Source organism: Camarhynchus parvulus, chromosome 3, assembly GCF_901933205.1.
Source record: "Camarhynchus parvulus chromosome 3, STF_HiC, whole genome shotgun sequence".
NCBI lineage: Eukaryota > Metazoa > Chordata > Aves > Passeriformes > Thraupidae > Camarhynchus > Camarhynchus parvulus.
In genome coordinates, this window is record NC_044573.1 from 49096517 (window position 1) to 49113890 (window position 17374).

The following is a 17374-nucleotide window of genomic DNA, read 5'->3' on the forward strand; positions in this document are numbered from 1 at the left end:
AAATCTTGGTGCATTAGTCACAGACAGTGCTCACCAAAATCTAAACAGAAGAGCTGATAAATTATAGAGCTTCATTAAGCTGGTATCAGGCCAGATCTTGGATCATAGTCGCAAAAGCTTATCCCTAAGGCAGAAAGGCAATTTTTGTTAAAAGTTGTAGTATACTGGACATGATCTCTGCAACACACTGTAAGGTAAACCACTACCTCCAGCTCTCCATCACTGTGTACAAGTTCAGTAACTCGGATCACAAAGAAATCTTACAGAATAAGGCTGATCATAAAATAAACTGTGTTTCATTTCAGCTAGGTATCCTTACTATCCTTGTATTCTTTTTCTGGTATTTTCCTTCAAGGTGAAAAGGTGGGTGTTTGCTCATTTGCTTTTTTTTTCTTATTTTCCTCAAATGGAAAGTGTCCTTCTATACCCAAATTGCTTAATAATGCTGTTACTTCACTGGAACTATAATGAAATAATCTCTTCAGAATATTAGTGTGGAAATAGTTAGATGTTCCCAGTTAATGCCTGAAGTAACATCATTGCCCTGATTAGCCTGTATCCAAAAGTAGCTTGACACTAAGCTCTCCTCTGACAGAAATTTTTCTAGTTTGCAGGAAGAACTTTTACAAGTCAGAGCAGGAATTAGAGAATAGGAGCAGGGGAATGAATTGTGTGATACACATGTAGTAAACTGGCACTGGGTTCTGTGTTGCTCTTGAAAGGTTCTTGGCTTTATACATCCACATGCCACTGTGACTTGTGCTTGGTGTGGTTGTGTGTGAATGCTAGCATTAGTCGTTGAGTGGGCTTTTATGGAAAGCACCCTCTAAACATCTGCTTCACACCCACCTAAAAATATTATGTATGAAGACATCGTGTTGCCTAAGAGCATCAGTAAAGCTTTCAGGAATAAATATTTATCATTAATATTTTTTCCTTACCCAGAAGGATGTAGCCTTGATGAGTTGTTCTTTGTGTTTCCATCTGTGCATTTTCATAGAATCATTTCCTGGAGTAACTTTTCAACCTGTTGAAAACTTAAGTAGATTTAACAGGAAACTTGTAGTCTAAATTTACAAAGCTTTAAGCTTTTACAAATTTAATGGAAACTCATAAGCACGCAAGAGAGGGAAACCCCAAGTACTGCCTTAAGGAAGGTAAGAGACGTAGCATGAATTCAACACCACAAGTAATCATCTTAGTGATCTGCTAGCACCTCATCATGCAGCAACAGGCTGTCACAACACATGCGTTGTACAGACACTGGATCTGGAATGATACTTGCTACCTCTTTTTTCCCAACCAGTAGTGAAGGTGCAGGGGCACTTGGTAAGGGTAGAGTGGGGGTGAGGACAAGGTAGAAGATATGGAGGACAGACTATATTTGGGTTGGTAAAAGTGAATTGATCAGGGAGCACAGGTCTTTGTGACACTGCTATGGGTGGTACAAAGTACAAAATCCATAACTTGACGGGCTTTTTCTCTTCTCATAATACCTTGTTCAGAATAAGCAGTCCACTTATTCTGCACATGCAATATATGTGCAGCTGATGAATTGCATGCCAAGTACATGTAAAACAAAGAAACTGTAGAGAAATGAGGGAGAATTTATATTTTTAACAATTCCAGCCTTAAAAGTTTAAGAAAATGCACTCCTAGGTTTTGGGGTTTTGTGATCAGTGCAGATGTGACTGAAGTTGTGAATTCATACATAATATGGGTAAAAATAACAGTTTAAGTGACATACCTGTGATTGTACAGGCTGTACAAAGCTGTAAGGGACCCTAAAAGCCTATGTGGTTGTCTGGCCTGTGCTTTAAGTTCATGCTGCTAACTCTGTAGATACACTTACAACTGAAATAATTCAAGCACACCTACTTGTGCTGTGAATGCATCTTCATTTTCCTGTACAGCCTTCCTGCTGTGGTAAACAGTGTCTTAGAAAAATTGCATTGCCCTCTCAGTCTGCAGAATGTGGTGGAAGTTGACTCTGAGGAAAGCATTGCTGTCACCATGGTGGTTTTGGAAGCTGTGCAATAGACCAGTGTTTCTCGCTTTGGAGTGCAAAGTTGTTATGAGAACTATCATTAATTTGCCATCAATGGTTCTCAGTCCTGAGAATGAACAATTTTTTGAGCTTTCACTAGTAATTATTTATATATTAAAAAAAGGTATCAAAGCTTCCAGTCAGTCTGTTGAACTTGAACTAAGTTGCAGTACTCTTGATCTCTAAACTGCTTCTTTACAACATGACTTCATATAACAAACACTGTTGTCCTGCTATTTTTTAAATTGATCAAAAGGTATTTTTAGGTTCTTTATTCATGTAGATCTAAAGTTATCTCCTTTAATCGTAGTTTTCAGTTATGAGCATCTGTCTTTCAAGAATTATTAGAGAGCTCATGTGGCAAGGAAGGCTAACACTATTACTTAGAAACAAAAAGATTTGTTTCCTTACCTTCTTGTGAACAAATGTGGGAGGATGAAAATGCTGAAATGGTCTTTTGCTCCTCTCTCCTGCAAAATAAGTTGTTTATTTTAGATCTCAGGTACTAGGAAAAAATTAAGAGGGTTGTTGCTATGGCATAGCCATTGTGCTGATACCACTCTCCTTGTTTATGAAGGAGATAACATCTACATATTAAACAAACTGACCCTGCTGGCTCCAGTGTTTGCTATTTTCCCTGAATTGGTTTGAACTTACAGTACTTCCACTGCAGTTGGTCTGATAATGAGCTGTTCTTATTAAGTATTGTCACTTTTCCCAATAAAGGCAAGGCAAAGAGACCTCTATGGCTGTTGCAGAAGTAGTAAAGCATATAATTGACCCCTGTGTGAAAATGCGGGCTGTAGAAAATTTGATTACAGCTGACAGCCCACAAAATGTGCTGTGCTGTGCAGCCTGTGGACTTTTCTCAGTGGTGTATACAACACAAGAAAGAGAAATAAATCTTTGTTCTGTGCTAGCATACGGGGTTTTGTCAGTGTGTTATTATCTGGAAGTTCTGTGTTTGAATCCTTTTTTCGTGGCTGGTTGCCTTTTACCTCTGTTTTAATCCCATCTACTCTTACATCTCTCATATTTCCTGTTAATTGCTTTGATGGATGCTGCATCTATTGGGACAGTAGGTGGGGGAAGTAGAGGACCTCAGAATTGTAATTTTCTAAGTATTTTTTATAAACCAAAGCTCAAAAGAAAAATTTATTTTTAAAACATAAACTAGTGGAATTAACTGTGTAAGGCAGCTGATCTGTGTAGTACAAATTTGTTACTAAATTATAATACTAAATTCTGTTTTACAGGAACACAGTCTCAAATTTGACTATGTGCATGACTGAGATCTCTGAATGAGTGTGTAATTTTTATTTAAATAAAGACCCCATAGTTAATGATGCCAAAAACTGAGAAAAATCACAAGTTGTGCTAATATCTTTCAGGGATAAAATTCCCCAGCCATCAAGAAATATATTCTAGCCTACGTTTTTTCTTCTCTTTTACTGATGTCCCAACGACTGCTCCTTGGTGCCAACTTTGATATCAGTTTCTGCAACAGGACACAAAGATGGCTTTGCCCAGTGGGGTTTAATTTATGCAGATCAGCAGATGGTTTTACCAGGAGTATGATTTGTAATGTTTCCTAAGTGGATGAGTTTGCTTTTTTAAATACCCTGGTAGCAACAGATTCGTCAATATCTTGCATTATATTTTTGAAATGGCCTTTCAATTACTTTAATTGTGGTTTGTTTGATTTTTTTTTCCCTTTCTCTCTCCCTTCTTTATTTTCTGTGTAGATTCTGGGACTTTTCCAAGCCTAATCCTTTGCTGGAAACAGTTGAGCATCACACTGAATTTGCATGTGGTCTTGATTTAAGTCTTCACAACCGTGGTCAGGTAAGAGCTGGGATGCATGTACTGTTCACTTGCCTGTTATAGGCACTGTGGTCGTGACTGGGCTGCAGGACTCAGATCCTGAATAAGTCACCAGATTGCAGTAAGCTTCTGGAAGCGAGTCTGGCTGAATGCTTATCAAATAAACCTCATTTCAGGTCCATTTTTATTTGTGAGGCAGTTCCTTGCATTGGGTAGGAGAGGAGGGCAGAACAGACAAGACTGCAAAATCAGATAACCGAAAGCCATAGTGAGCTCTGGGAAAATGAGGTATTTTGTTTCAGAAGGAAGAATAGAGAATAGTCTAGAACACTAAGCTGAGATACAGAGTTTCTTCCATCTACTTAAATTGTCAAGTTAAATGTTGGTAGTGTCACACATGATGCCTAGACCTAGTTTGGCATACTGTTTAGAGGACTAGGAGAGGCTTAATCTGTGGCTGAAATTCAAATACCCTCAGCTATTAAAGGGAATAAGTAGAACCTATTTTATCACTAGCCCCTATTTGTGTACTGGTTCTGTAAGGACTCCCCTCTCCTTCTGTTACTACAGTTATTTCTGTTTTGTAAACAGACGATTCTTCTTTGGTAGTATGATTTTTAGACAAGAAACTTTGAAAAATTAAGTGAATTTTTTGCTTTAAAATGAGAAAGCCTTTAGTTTTCTGCACAAAAATTACTGTAAAGATATTAACTGTTATTAATGCACTATTTAACATGCCAGAGATATAGTTTACATCTAGATTCTTCTCAAATTCACAGTAAAATGATATTTTTTACCCCAGATAAAAATGGTAACATCTGCATTCACATTCTGTTTGGACAAAGCAAATTAAAACCATTGTAATTTCTGCTGGTAAAAGGACACAGGAGAAGGGTGTAAGTTTGGCCAAATACTTAACTTACTGCACATGGAATCATTCTAGTTAAATGATAGCTTGATGGATTTTCTGTGTGGTTGGTTGTTCCTTAAATTCTGTTGCTTCAGTGGTGGTGCAGTAACTATACACGAGGCCGTGCTGTGAACATGGGGGAATTTGTAAGGCTCAAAAAAGCTTTCAAGATTCAGGTTATTTTTCATCAGTGCAAGGCAAGAATACTTAAAGGCCAGCTGCTGGGGGTGGAAACTTCATCCCAAGTGACTGCACAGGTACGATTTGGCGGCAGTGGGTCCAGAGGGAGCAGTGAGCATAGCATAGTGCATTTAGGGCTTCACAGTCTCACAGCAGTGTATATGCTGAGCCCAGCTCAGTTTTCCATGAAGTTGGTGTGGGTTTGCATTTGGTCTGAATGAAGAGAGAAGATTTTTTCTTTCATTTTGTATTGAGGATGTGATTACTTTGACTACAAGCCCATTGCTTCATGGTAGATAATGAATTGAAAGAAAAATGCACATGCACTTTTACCTCGAAAAAAGGAAAATGATGGTGTGCATACCCATCAACACTAGGACATTTGTGCATTCAGGTATCTTCTTTTCTCACACAGAAATTCTACAAGTCTGATGTTGGACTTAGTGCAAAAAATCTATAAATCTGGGATACATATCCATATTTACTGAGTGCCAATGTGCGTTCCAGACAGAAGTTTGGCATTTGCAACAGCTTTGACATTCCTCTGTTTTTTTCCATTGAGTTGATTTAATGTATTGTGAGGGTTGGATATCACAGCAATGCAAATTGTGAATGGGTTTTTTTAAAGAAGTTTAAAAATCTGTGATAAAATTAAACTCTGACCAACTTAAGGAGTGAACACAAGGGAAACATAGCCCCCATTTTTATAGGAAGACCCATGAGACATCACCTTGAGTATACTTTGTTCAGCTCTGAGTAGGACATGGACCTCTTGGAATGAGTCCAGAGAAAGGCCATGAAGATGATCAGAGGGCTGAAGCATCTCTCATACAAAGACAGGCTGAGAGAGTTGGGGTTGTTCAGCCTGGAAAAGACAAGGCTCCAGGGAGACCTTGTAGCAGCCTTCCAGTACCTAAAGGGATCCTCCAAGAGAACTGGAAAGGAACATTTTACAAGGACATAGGGCAAGGGGTAATGGCTTCAAACTGAGAGATCATTGGTAGGTATAAGGGAGAAATTCTTTACTGTGAGGGTGATGAGACACTGGAACAGGCTACCCAGAGTTATGGATGGAAGAGATCAAGGCCAGGCTGAAAGGGACTTGGAATAACCTGGTCTAGTGAAAGGTATCCTTGTGCATGTTGGGGAGAGGTTTGAACTAGATGGTCTTTAAGGTCCCTTCCAGCCCAAACCATTCTATGATTCTATGAGCACCTGCTGAATAGTTGCTTCCAGTATGAGCCCTTGGAGTCTTTCCCTGGCTTCTGCATCCGTCCAACAAAGATTATTTGCTTAAATTTTATGCTGCTGTTCTCAATAAGTAGGTTGTCTTTGTTCTTTATAAATCTGATTATGACCTCCTTTATTTGTTTTTTTCATTTTTTTGCATGATTTGTGATTTTCACTGTTTGCTTTATAAGGAGTTGTGGCTTCAGATTTGAACTGCTTCTCTCCTCCAGGGAGAAAGAGAAGGATCCAGGGAGAATGCAGGGTATTTTATTTATAATGGAGAAGCTATTCATTTATGCTCAAATTAAGTACCATTTTGGTCATTAACCTTTGCTTTCATTCTTAATGATATCTTTTGTTGTCTAGACAGATTATATTTTCTTTGACTTTGCACAGTGAACTTCAGCATTTTTGAAGCATTTTTTTACACATCAAGGAAAAATTATATGCATTATTGAAAGTGTTCAGAATAGATATTGTGATTAAGTAGCTAGTAATCTAGGAATTACAAGACATTCCTGTGGAACTGATTGAGCTTTGAACAGAACCCTCAGGCAGAGAGGTACAAGCTGGTTCTTGTGCTAAGGGAGGCAACGTGGAAAAAAATCTGGTCATAAGGAATGTGAAGAGACCCACTAGTATTAGCTAGATGAAACTGTAAACTCCTTTGTGCTTAATTGAATATTCTAGTATCTATTTTGGATTATCTGCCTCTATGTAAAGTAGGTGTTTTTTGAAAGCTTTGCATTTTGAAACTCAGATGTTGTTTGGTTTAGGGTTTTTTCCCCCACTATAATGTTAGTATCAGATTCATAGAAATTTGAGACAACAAAGAAACTTTCAGGTGCATAGAAAAATGTTCATTTTGCGCTGCAAAGCATTAACAGAAATGATCCTTAGGATATTCAGTGTATTTCTCTGTTAAACTGCAAGTGCTGCTGTGAGAGTTTGCCAGGCATGTTTTCCAGGAGAAAATACTCCCAACTCCAGCTTTCAGCCAAAGTAGCCTAGGCACATATGAGAACAGTGACAAGACCCTAAGCACCAAAAATCTGTTAAATTTGTGATGTTGTATAGTATTAAGAACTGAGAAAGTCTGTTTACCCTGTCAGCAACATTAAGAGTATGCAGTTTTTAAAACCAGATAGTTCTGGCCACAATTCTCCTCCCCATGCAACCTGGTGGGGTCGGGGTGAGTGAGCAGCAGTGTGGTACTCAGTTGCTGGCAGGGATTAAACCATGACACACACACAGTACCCCATATTATGGAGACAGTGGTGGTACCAGTGTGGTACCCGTGGCTCTTGTGCCCTGTGTTACACTGGCCTTGTGATTTGGCCTTCCTGAACTTCCACTCTCTTCTTCCTAAAGCTGTGGGGTGTCATCAGCATGTTCTGCCCAGCCACTGTCTGCTCCTTCCTTGCACATGGCCAGTGGTACTGAGAAGAAGTGCTTGCATTGGTCTGCTGATCTAGTGAAACTGATCGTATCCTGCATCACTAAAATTTTAAAGCTGTAATTTCTTACTAGCTGGAGGGAGGCCATGGCCAAACTATATACAGTTGACCTGCATGCCCTGAAGGTGGCTTGAAATCTAGTTCTAAATTCATCCAGCTTTATGGGGAAATTTTTGATCATTGTCAAGTTTTGGTGTGCAGGTTTGTTCTGCTTGTTTTCTTTGTGCAGCTTTTGCAGTGTGCTGCATTAACTGTGCCAACGCAGGAAGCAGAAGGGACAGGAGGGGCTGCAGAAGCTGGCTTAACCAGTATAGCCAAATATAAATGCAGATGATGTCTTTAGTAAGGCTGTTTGGCTATGTATTTTGCTGTTCATTTAAAGTAATTGTGGATGCTCAAGAGGCCCAGAAATGTTGATTGTTCCATATAAAAGTGGAGTTACATCTTGTGGAAATGTACAGAAGAACAGATACTCTCTGCTTTTTTTCTTTTGATCACTTGCTCTTATCTTTTACACTTAATTACTAAGGACCTGATAGCTTCCACCCAGCTGTTGTGGCTATGCTACTGCTATAATTATAACACTATCTGTACTTCATTTTAGTCTCTCCTTATGGTCCTTCTCTAGGATGCTACTGAAGTTATACACTTTCTTTGATTCTTTGAGATAAAAAGAACCTACTTACCTAATTTCAGAGTGGATTTTTGCATAAAATATCAGATTTTACTAGCTGCAAGTGTTAAATCAATCTGAACACCTTACTGAGTTGGAGGGGCTAAAAGAAGGAGATATTTCTTAGTGGTGCTTACTGTATGTCTTTCCCAAACTGTGAAAATTAAACTTTCACTGTGTAAGTAAAGCCAGGCACTCATGAGTAATGGTCACTATTTGCCATTGTCAGCAAGAGTTTTTGGTGTTTGGAAAGGTTTCTGTCAGGCATCACAATTTTGTAAAAGCTGCAAGTGTTTGGAGAGGAAAATCAATTTTGATACAGAAGTACTGGGGAGGATAGGAGACAGTACTTTCTTACTCAATAAATGTATTGCTTGTGCATTTTATTTGGTGCAATGGCTTACAAATACTTGCTGCTTCTGTGAGCCCCATCTTTTACTCAGTGTACTGGATTCTGTTACTCTCCTGCATGACCGGTAAACATTTGAGAAGTCCCAGTGAATTGCACAAGTGAAACTCAGGGGAAGACAGCAGGTTGTTGCAGCTGTTACTGAAAATAGTGTTTGGCTTATGATTATTTGTGATTATATCCCAAAAGGAAGGAACTGAACTTAACTCTGAGCTGAAGGATGAATTTGAAGGTCAAATAGGGTCATTAGAAAACAGTTTCACTGGTGGAAATTGTCTGCATTTGGAGTCACCAAGGTCAGTATCAGCACAGAAAGGCATTTTGCAGTTCCAGTATACCTTCTACAGAACTTAAAATAGACTTATCAATTAAACTAGTTCTTGGAAGACTGTCTTCCTCCTAATTTTTAGAGTACAGGGGAATTGCTACAAAGTCTATGGAGATTTCAAGGATTTTTTTCTAATCTGCAACTCACATCTCCATTTCCTTTACAATTTACTGATGAAAGCACACTTGGAAGATTTGGATTCAGGAGTGTGTGGCATAACTTCCAAGTTATCTTCCTGTTACCCCTATCAGAGCAACAGAACAAATGATGAGACAGCTCTTGGCTTCTTAGATCAGTTCTTTGTGACGTATCTCTGCAATGTGAAAAATAATGCCCCTCATGTTTCTTATCTCTTTTTTTCCTTAAGAAATAAATGGATTTTTAAGCAGCATTTGGAGCATCTGTTTCTGATAACTCTAATTTTAACCTAGATCTTTATAAGAAGTTCTGTTCCGGGTTTGTTTCATTTTGTCTTTACTGGAAATAATAATTAAATCAAAGTGTGTTTTCTTAAAAGTAAATAAAAAAAATATGGTGTTACTGAACATTGAAAATAAAAAGTTTTATTTGCAAACTCCCATCACTTTCATTCTCATGTAAAGGTTGGCATCATGCACTTCACTCTGGCAACTGCTAACCAAACAGGCCACAGTAGTGGTCCAGATTTTCTAGAAGAAAATAGGTATTGAATGAGTTTAAACTCATGCATGATCCATTATGGACTTGACCAATTAGTTTTAATGTTCACCTGTGAAAATAATTTGATGAGTAGCAAACCTAATAGCTTGCTTTATCTTCAATTAATCTCCATCCCACAAGCTTAGAGGATGTTCAGGATCCCTCAAAAACATGTAATAATGATATAAATAGACCATTAAGTTATGTTTGACAAGACACAGAAGCTAAGAAACTAAAAGAGGAAGGGAAACACAACTAATGAGAGTCAAGAACTGATTTTTTTTTTCTGCTGGCTCTTCTACAGAAAAAAGAAAAGACAGGTCTCATTTGAAAATGGGATGGGGAGAAGCTGAGAAATGGGTCTCTCTCAGGCACATTTACATATTATCACGTGATTCATTATGAGCACTCTGGGAACTCAGTGGCACCAAGATAGTTCTGGAGATACTAATCTAGAGAGGGCTGTACTTTGTTCTGATTAAACCCTTTCATAAAGGGTAATTGAACTCTTAACTTTTTAGTTGCTCTTTTGAATATATTTAATCTTGATTATGCTAGCAGATTTATTGTGCCTTCAAGTGCTGAATAAAAAAGTTGGTGGCTAACTTGGGAGTTTTCTCTTGTTCTCTTGCTTCTTCTGAAGAGTAAAGAGGCAGAATGTCATGCAGGTAATTGCACTAGACTGAGTGGATTGCCCTGGGGTGCTGGAAAAGGTCTAAGTCTATTGCAAGGCAAGATGATTGTGATGAATAGGAAACAGAGGGCCTGTCAAGGGAGTAAATCAGTTAGTGAGTCAATGGAAATGGCTCTGATAAATGAATGGATGTCAGTATTAAATCAGTTGGTGAAAAACATTGTTATACTCTGGGACAAGGATAAACATTTCAATAAAATGCAGGGTAGCTGTTTTAGCTGAGTTGAACTGTGATTTTATAGTCAAGCAATTAGCTTTCTGGGATGACTGCAGTTTCTTTGTTTCTTTGCTTGCTTTTCTGGCTTTACTTGAAGAGAAATACAGTAATCCCCATTTTTTGGACTTGTTTTTGTATTTTTGCTGGCAGATAAATTGGCAAGATATTTATTCTGCAGTAACAACAGTATAGTACCTTTAGTGTATATGCTGGTGTCATAACTTTGCTACTGAAATAAAAGCATTAAAGACAATTAATAAATGTCATTTTGTTAGACTGCCTTTGTTCCATGTAGCTTTTGTTACAATGAAAATTACCAGGCTTAGAATGCTTCTTCTATTTGTGCTATTTCTTGATATAGTTTAGCAGTCGGTGCAACAAAGAATATTCTTGTTTTACCATTAAGCTCTAATTATTCTGCTTTTCCCTGCTATTCAATAGTTAAAAGTTTCTATAGTAAAACTGCATTCTATAGTTACAAGGGTATTCATAAATGATAGTGAAAGTTGCATGATACACAAAATATACCATGCAAAATAGTCAATATTATAATGATATTGCAATTTATACAGTTCAACAACCCAAACAAACCATGCACCCTCTAAAAACTGAAATCAGTGAGATTTGTTTGAATATCAGAGTGAAATTTGTCCCCAAGATAGCAGACATTTTTTACAGGACGACAAACTTCCATCCCTTCTTGCTCCTAATGGAGGGATTTTTATCAAGTGTGCAAATCAAGTGTGAGTCCATTTTCAGTTTTCCTTTGTCTTCATCTCACCACAGGAGGACTTTCTTCACCTGTCAGTTACATCATCTCATTGATCAAAACATAAACTCCAGGAACTTGCCCCTTTTTGTATGCTGTATTTATTTACTGTGGTGTGCTGGATGAGGCCTTCATCCCAATGAAATTTCTACCTCTATTTTAATATTTAGATGGGTACCATTTAGTTTATTTTTTAAAAAAGCCTAAAGTGATTTGAAGTATGTATTAAAAATGGTCATATTTTTATGGAGAACTGACATTTCTAAATATTTTTAAAGCACTTACGTTCAATATCCCACACTGTCCTCTTCTGGGGAAAGGCACACAGCTGTCATACAACTGATGTAAGACCACTGTATAAGACAGGTCACAAGATAAAAGGCAAAATGCAGGGAGAAGACATTTTGTAAACAGATGCAGTTGCTGCATGAAGTCCTTCTCTTCATCTTAGGATTCATCTTAGTCACTTGTATCTGAGGCAGTGACAATCTCTGAGCTACAGCAAAGGGGCACGTGGCACTCTCCATCAAAAAATGCTGGCTGCAGCACTCCTAGCTTACAGTTGCCCCTTTCTCTGACAGTCTTGCCTGCATTTTGGGGAAAGTAAGGAGAAATGGAAATGTCATTCATTTTTTAATGTTCTGCCATGCTGCAGTGTCCCAGTTTCCCACAGATACCTGTGTTCTGTTCACATGTGTATTTTCATCAAGGTTTCTGGTATCAGTATTTCCTTATACACTTCCTGCTGCACAGGAGAACTTGATTCACTGTTACTTACTGTAGCTTTTGTTTTCCTCTTGTTGGCTGACTATGTTTTCTCCTTTCACATGGTATCATTAAGTCAATGAGTTGGGCAACTTATCGCATGTGATCCTTTTCAAACTCTTTTAATATCCCCTGTTTATTTTTAGTGTTGCTAGATTAAATGGTTTTATAACTAAATTTGTTCAGAGGCAATTTCAGGGATGTTAATTACATTGATAACAGGTGGGAATTCCCATGGGATTTTTTCCAAATGTTATTTTTGTTTCTTGTTTCTTTACAAAAATAGAAAGTATTGCCTATGGAACATTGATCTGTAGCTGTGGAGAATAGTAAAAAACCTGCAGTTTATATGATTGCCAGCATTTAGTGGAAAACTCAAATTTTCTTTTTGGTATGATTTGAGAGACTGCAATGCAGCAGAAAGAACATTATGCTACAGAAAGCTCTATTATATCGTATGAATAGACAGACATATTGTCAAGAGTTTTTTTGACCCATTTAGATGTATATGGAAAGCACTTCAAATAACTAAGTAGAACCAGCTAAGGAAGCAATGAAGATGAATAATAGTGCAGTATAGTAAACACAAAATGGGCTAATTATAGTCTGAAATCAAATACTGTAGTTGGATTTCCAAATTTTTAGTGTGCAGCTGTTCATTCTGGCTCCAGAAGAGAACAGGAATTGCAGGCTGCTGCAGAAGGAAGCTTGTTGTGCAGAGGATCCAATACTGTATCTTTTGTAATCCCAACTGGAAATGACATTGTAAAGATAATGCAATATGGTTTCAGCCAGATTTGCTGGCATTTATTTGTGGACCCCCTCAGGTTTTTCTCTTTAGCTCTCCTCTTTCTTCCATTTGCCTTCTTGTCTCCTACAATATTTCATGAATATATATCATACATAGGTCATCTTCTTGAGTCATTGTCAGTGTGGTTAACCCTTTCACTTTGTTACAGACTCTGAAGTGCATTTTCAATTTATTTTCAAACCTAAAGCATTCTGTAGTCTTTTTCCTTGAAGTCTTGTTATTTATTAAGATCTTTAAACACTACAAACTCAGGTTAACCTTCTGGGTTTCTGGTTTTAAGTTCAAGCCTTCATCTAGAATAGAGCGTGGGCTGATGAATTCAGAGAAGTTGTGGTTATACTCAAATCAGTCACTGTGTTTTAAGTTGCCTTTGTCACAAGTGGCACCACTTCTTATTAGACTAGTGTGGGTCTAGGTAGTGCTTGAAACAACACTATGGCCCCCAAATCCCAATGACCAGCAAGTACACATCTCTCTTCTCAACAATTGACGGTGACCTCATGGCTTATCAAGCATGAGACTGAAATTCTGGCTTAATTCTTCAGGAAACTTCCTGTATAATTTTGTTGAACTCTTTTGATTTTCCATTCCTCAGCACTAGACATTAGGAAAATGTCTATAACAAATTTCTGTATCTGCAAGTATAAGAAGATTTTTCAGATTTGGTCATAAAATGTTTAGATATTATGGTGAAAGGATCCTATGACTCTGCAAAGGGAAGAAACACGGCAGGGTCTGGACTTCTGTGTGTCCTTCCTTAATTTAATTTTCAGTTATATTTTTTTGCCTATTTGGAACAATCAATTGAAACCCAAAGGTTTCCCTGGTTTCCTCATGAGGAGTATGACAAATAGGAGGTTGTTAATTTTCATATTTTTCAGTAAAGTTAAAAAAAAAAAACCCAAACCAAAACCAATTTAGTTATTTTATAATTTAGAAGCATGCTAAGTCAGAGTACCAACTGATACTAAATTCACAGTATGCATTAAGTTCCCTATGGTTTTTGTAAAAATGACACTTGTGAAGGACCTAAATAGATTCTGTTTGCTTTGTAGGTGGTGGACTGTGCTTGGGACGAACTAGTCAAGATCTATACTCCATCATGTCTGGCAGTTCCTGTTTAGAAGAGAAGATGATCTGACACGCCAGGAACCTTTCTCTCTCTGCCACAACCAGACTTGTGCTAAAGTGTCAACAGTGTCACTAATCTCAGTATCTCTTTATAAGTAGAACTTCTTGAATGGAGTGTTGTGCACTTGAGCATGTGGAGACTTCAGGGCTGAGTTTACTGTGCAGGTAGTACTTGAGTAGCAAAATGTTCCACAGCTCCTCAGAGGCTGAAGAGTGGCCATAGCAGATATCAGTGGTGTCTTCAGAACAGAATAACCAACATGAGTTTGTGATCTGTCTGGCTAATGGTGAGAGCAGAGGCCTGAATCTTCTTGTCCTTATAAAGATTAAAAAAAACTGGCAGCGTGTTTTGAGATGTCACTGTAGAAAAGAAAAGAAAGGAAAGGAAAAGAAAAGAAAAGAAAATAAAGGCTTTTTACTGTAAAGTACTGTAATGTCAACTGAAGTTTGTATCACCCAGATGCATTTATGTTTTGCTGTGAGTCATGTTGCATTATTTTCTTTTGCAATATGATGCATTTACTCTTGATCGACAGTAAATGTCATAGTTTGTAGCCAGTTGATTTGTTTGACCTTTTTGATTGCCGCTTCACAAAGATAGTAAAGGTGATTTTCATATATTTTTCCTTTGTATCTCTTTGAGTAAAACAGTTGATGACGTTATGTAGAAAGATACTCTGATAATAGAGAAAATGGTTATGAAAAATGGAAATATATACAAAACTAATTGGATCATAATCCTCAAGATTTGGAGATAGGGCAACCATCTCTTCTATTAGACTTGTCTTCTATTTTCACTTAGAAAGCTCTTGCAAGAAATAGAAGTGGAAAGTGGCCATAAATCCAGTGTTTCAGGACTTCTGACAGCCTGGCCAAAGTGAGAAGTGATGTCCAGACCAGTTGACCTATATACATGCAGATTAGTTGTGTGATACAAGCATAGCAGATCCAGCATGGCCAAACTATTGCAGTCACTACAATATGCACAACATGTTCTAGCTATGTTGAATACTTTGCCTTCCCAGTTTGACCCCTCAGCCCACATGCTGATACTTCCATCTAAGTTTTCTGGGGCAAGTAGAGATGTTCAGATATTATGTTTATCCAAACATCTCTGAATAGTGTTTTAGGATTGCAGCACTCATTGGTATGTGTTAGCCTTCTTTCCTTGTTTCCTGCTAGCCATCTTTTTTTACCTTCTTAAAACTGTCTCCTTTATGCTGTTAGCCCATCTCAACTACCACTACCATCAAAAGACTCTTTGCAGGTTGGGTCTTTGCAGATCTCTGGCCAGGTTTTCATAGTGGTGTTAATAAATGCTTTACCCTTCTGGGTTGTAGCACTCATAGATCAGCCAATAGCAGACACTGCCAGATCTGCTGGGTGCTTTGAAGCAAAGAAGGAAAGAATTCAGCTGAGCTAAGACCTGCAAATTGTAAGGAAAGACTGATTGATCTATCTTGGAGAAAGAGCCAGGGAACTAACAGGTAGCCACAGGGAAACATGCATATATTGATGGGGTATATAGGGCTGGACAGGAAGAAACTTTCTTCTACAACATGGCAATTTGGATCCCATTTGGATCCTGCATTTTTCTTGGTCAAATGCAAACTGCCCCTGGACTGACATCTTTTTGAGTTGAATTAATAACAAAAAATAGATTTTATCTTTTTTTATACAGTGTGCTGTACCAAATCCGAACCTTTTAATGCACTTTAATTCTGTGTGCTGAGGAATAATGCAAAATAAAGCTGTGCTGCATGCAGCTTTCAGCAGTACCATGGGCCATAAAATCTAATTTTAGGCATTAAAATTGATTATTTCAACTTCAATAGTTCCTCCACTCTTCTGTTTTATCTCCCTTTTCTGCTTTGATTACTAGTTGCTTATCTGAGTGGAACATTTTGATGGCAGGTGTGTATTTTATATGCATGTTTCTGGGGGGACAGGGAGAGTGGGTTATTCCAGAATGCTGCCATAGCCTATCAGTTGGAAGGGAAAATGTAGAAAACCTAGTGCAGGGGGAAAAATTAGGAATTCTGAACATGCACACTCAGCACATGGATTAAATCTTTCCTCAACTGCCTTCTCTCCCTTCATGTCCTGGTTAGCTTCAATGCTGAGGGTTGCTGTATCCGGATTTATTTCTCTTGAAAGATGAGCACATCCAGAAGATGCACATAGTAAATAAAAACTGTGGCCTTTAATCTTGCTGTGTGATCTTTGAATGGCGAGAATGTGCTGTAACATTTCTGCACTGTAACAGAAAAAACAATTTGGCAATAGTTGTTGCTGATTCTTAATTCTCAGGGAATATTTGCTATAGTTGTTTTGAAAAAAATACTTATTTTATGACCAAAATACTAGCTTCCAATCTTTTTTTTCATTTACTGAAACAGTTAACAACAACAACAATCTAAAACGTGTAATGTTTTCTGCTTTCAAACTTGCTCCTGTGAAATATTTTGTTTTATTTAAGTCTGGGTTTCTCTTTGGTTTAAGAAACATATTGATTAATCAAGTTCTAAAGGCATGAATTTGTTGTTCTATAATGCTATTAAATTAATTGCACACAGTATCTTTGGCTATACTCTTGTGTTCACTTCCCCAATTAAGAAATGTTGTTCAAAAAGTAAATGCTGTGAAAGATACTGAGAGTATCTTCTAAGAAGAATATCATAACCATGGTTTATTTAATGTATGAATACTGGGTGATGGTCACATTGTTCCCCTGTACTGGTAGAGACCATACTTTATGCAACTTTTCCTAGCTGTGTGCCCCATCAGATATTCATTTTCATAAAGGAAAGCTATTTCAAATTATTCTTTGTGTCTGCTTGTGCAGAGTATATGTCAGTGATGAAGTGATCTCTTTCTTCTAGCCAAGTACAGTGCTGGCCTCAAATTTTGCTGCATAAGCAGGCTGTACTGTGCCTTTCAGTAGTACTGCTCAGCTGTGCTCAGGGTCATGCAATGGGGAATGGATACAACTCTACACAGTTCTTCCCTGATAGACCTGATGGTTGCATTAGACTCTAATTAAGGCAAATTTTCCATTGAACATTTTATAGTGGTCTTGAACATTTTCATCCAAGAAGCCGTTATAAAAAATCAATGCCCTTAGCAAGACACCAATTTGCTGCATTTTTTGTTTTCCTCTCACCTGTGTCATTGTAGCTAGGTGAAATGCAGAACTGAGCCTAATTTCCTTTAAACAACAAGAGTTAAGGTATCATAATCATCTCATTAGG

At 37.8% G+C, this 17374-nt stretch overlaps 1 protein-coding gene across 1 annotated transcript in view; it reads left to right on the forward strand.

Moving 5' to 3' along the window:
- Positions 1 to 16698, forward strand: part of PEX7 (peroxisomal biogenesis factor 7) — a 41228-nt gene extending 24530 nt beyond the window's left edge. The window contains exons 9-10 of the mRNA XM_030945697.1: positions 3793 to 3892; positions 14048 to 16698. Of these exons, the coding sequence (XP_030801557.1) occupies positions 3793 to 3892; positions 14048 to 14116 (169 nt within the window). The 3' untranslated portion in view covers positions 14117 to 16698. The remainder of the gene's footprint in view (positions 1 to 3792; positions 3893 to 14047) is intronic.
- Positions 16699 to 17374: the final 676 nt, after the last annotated feature.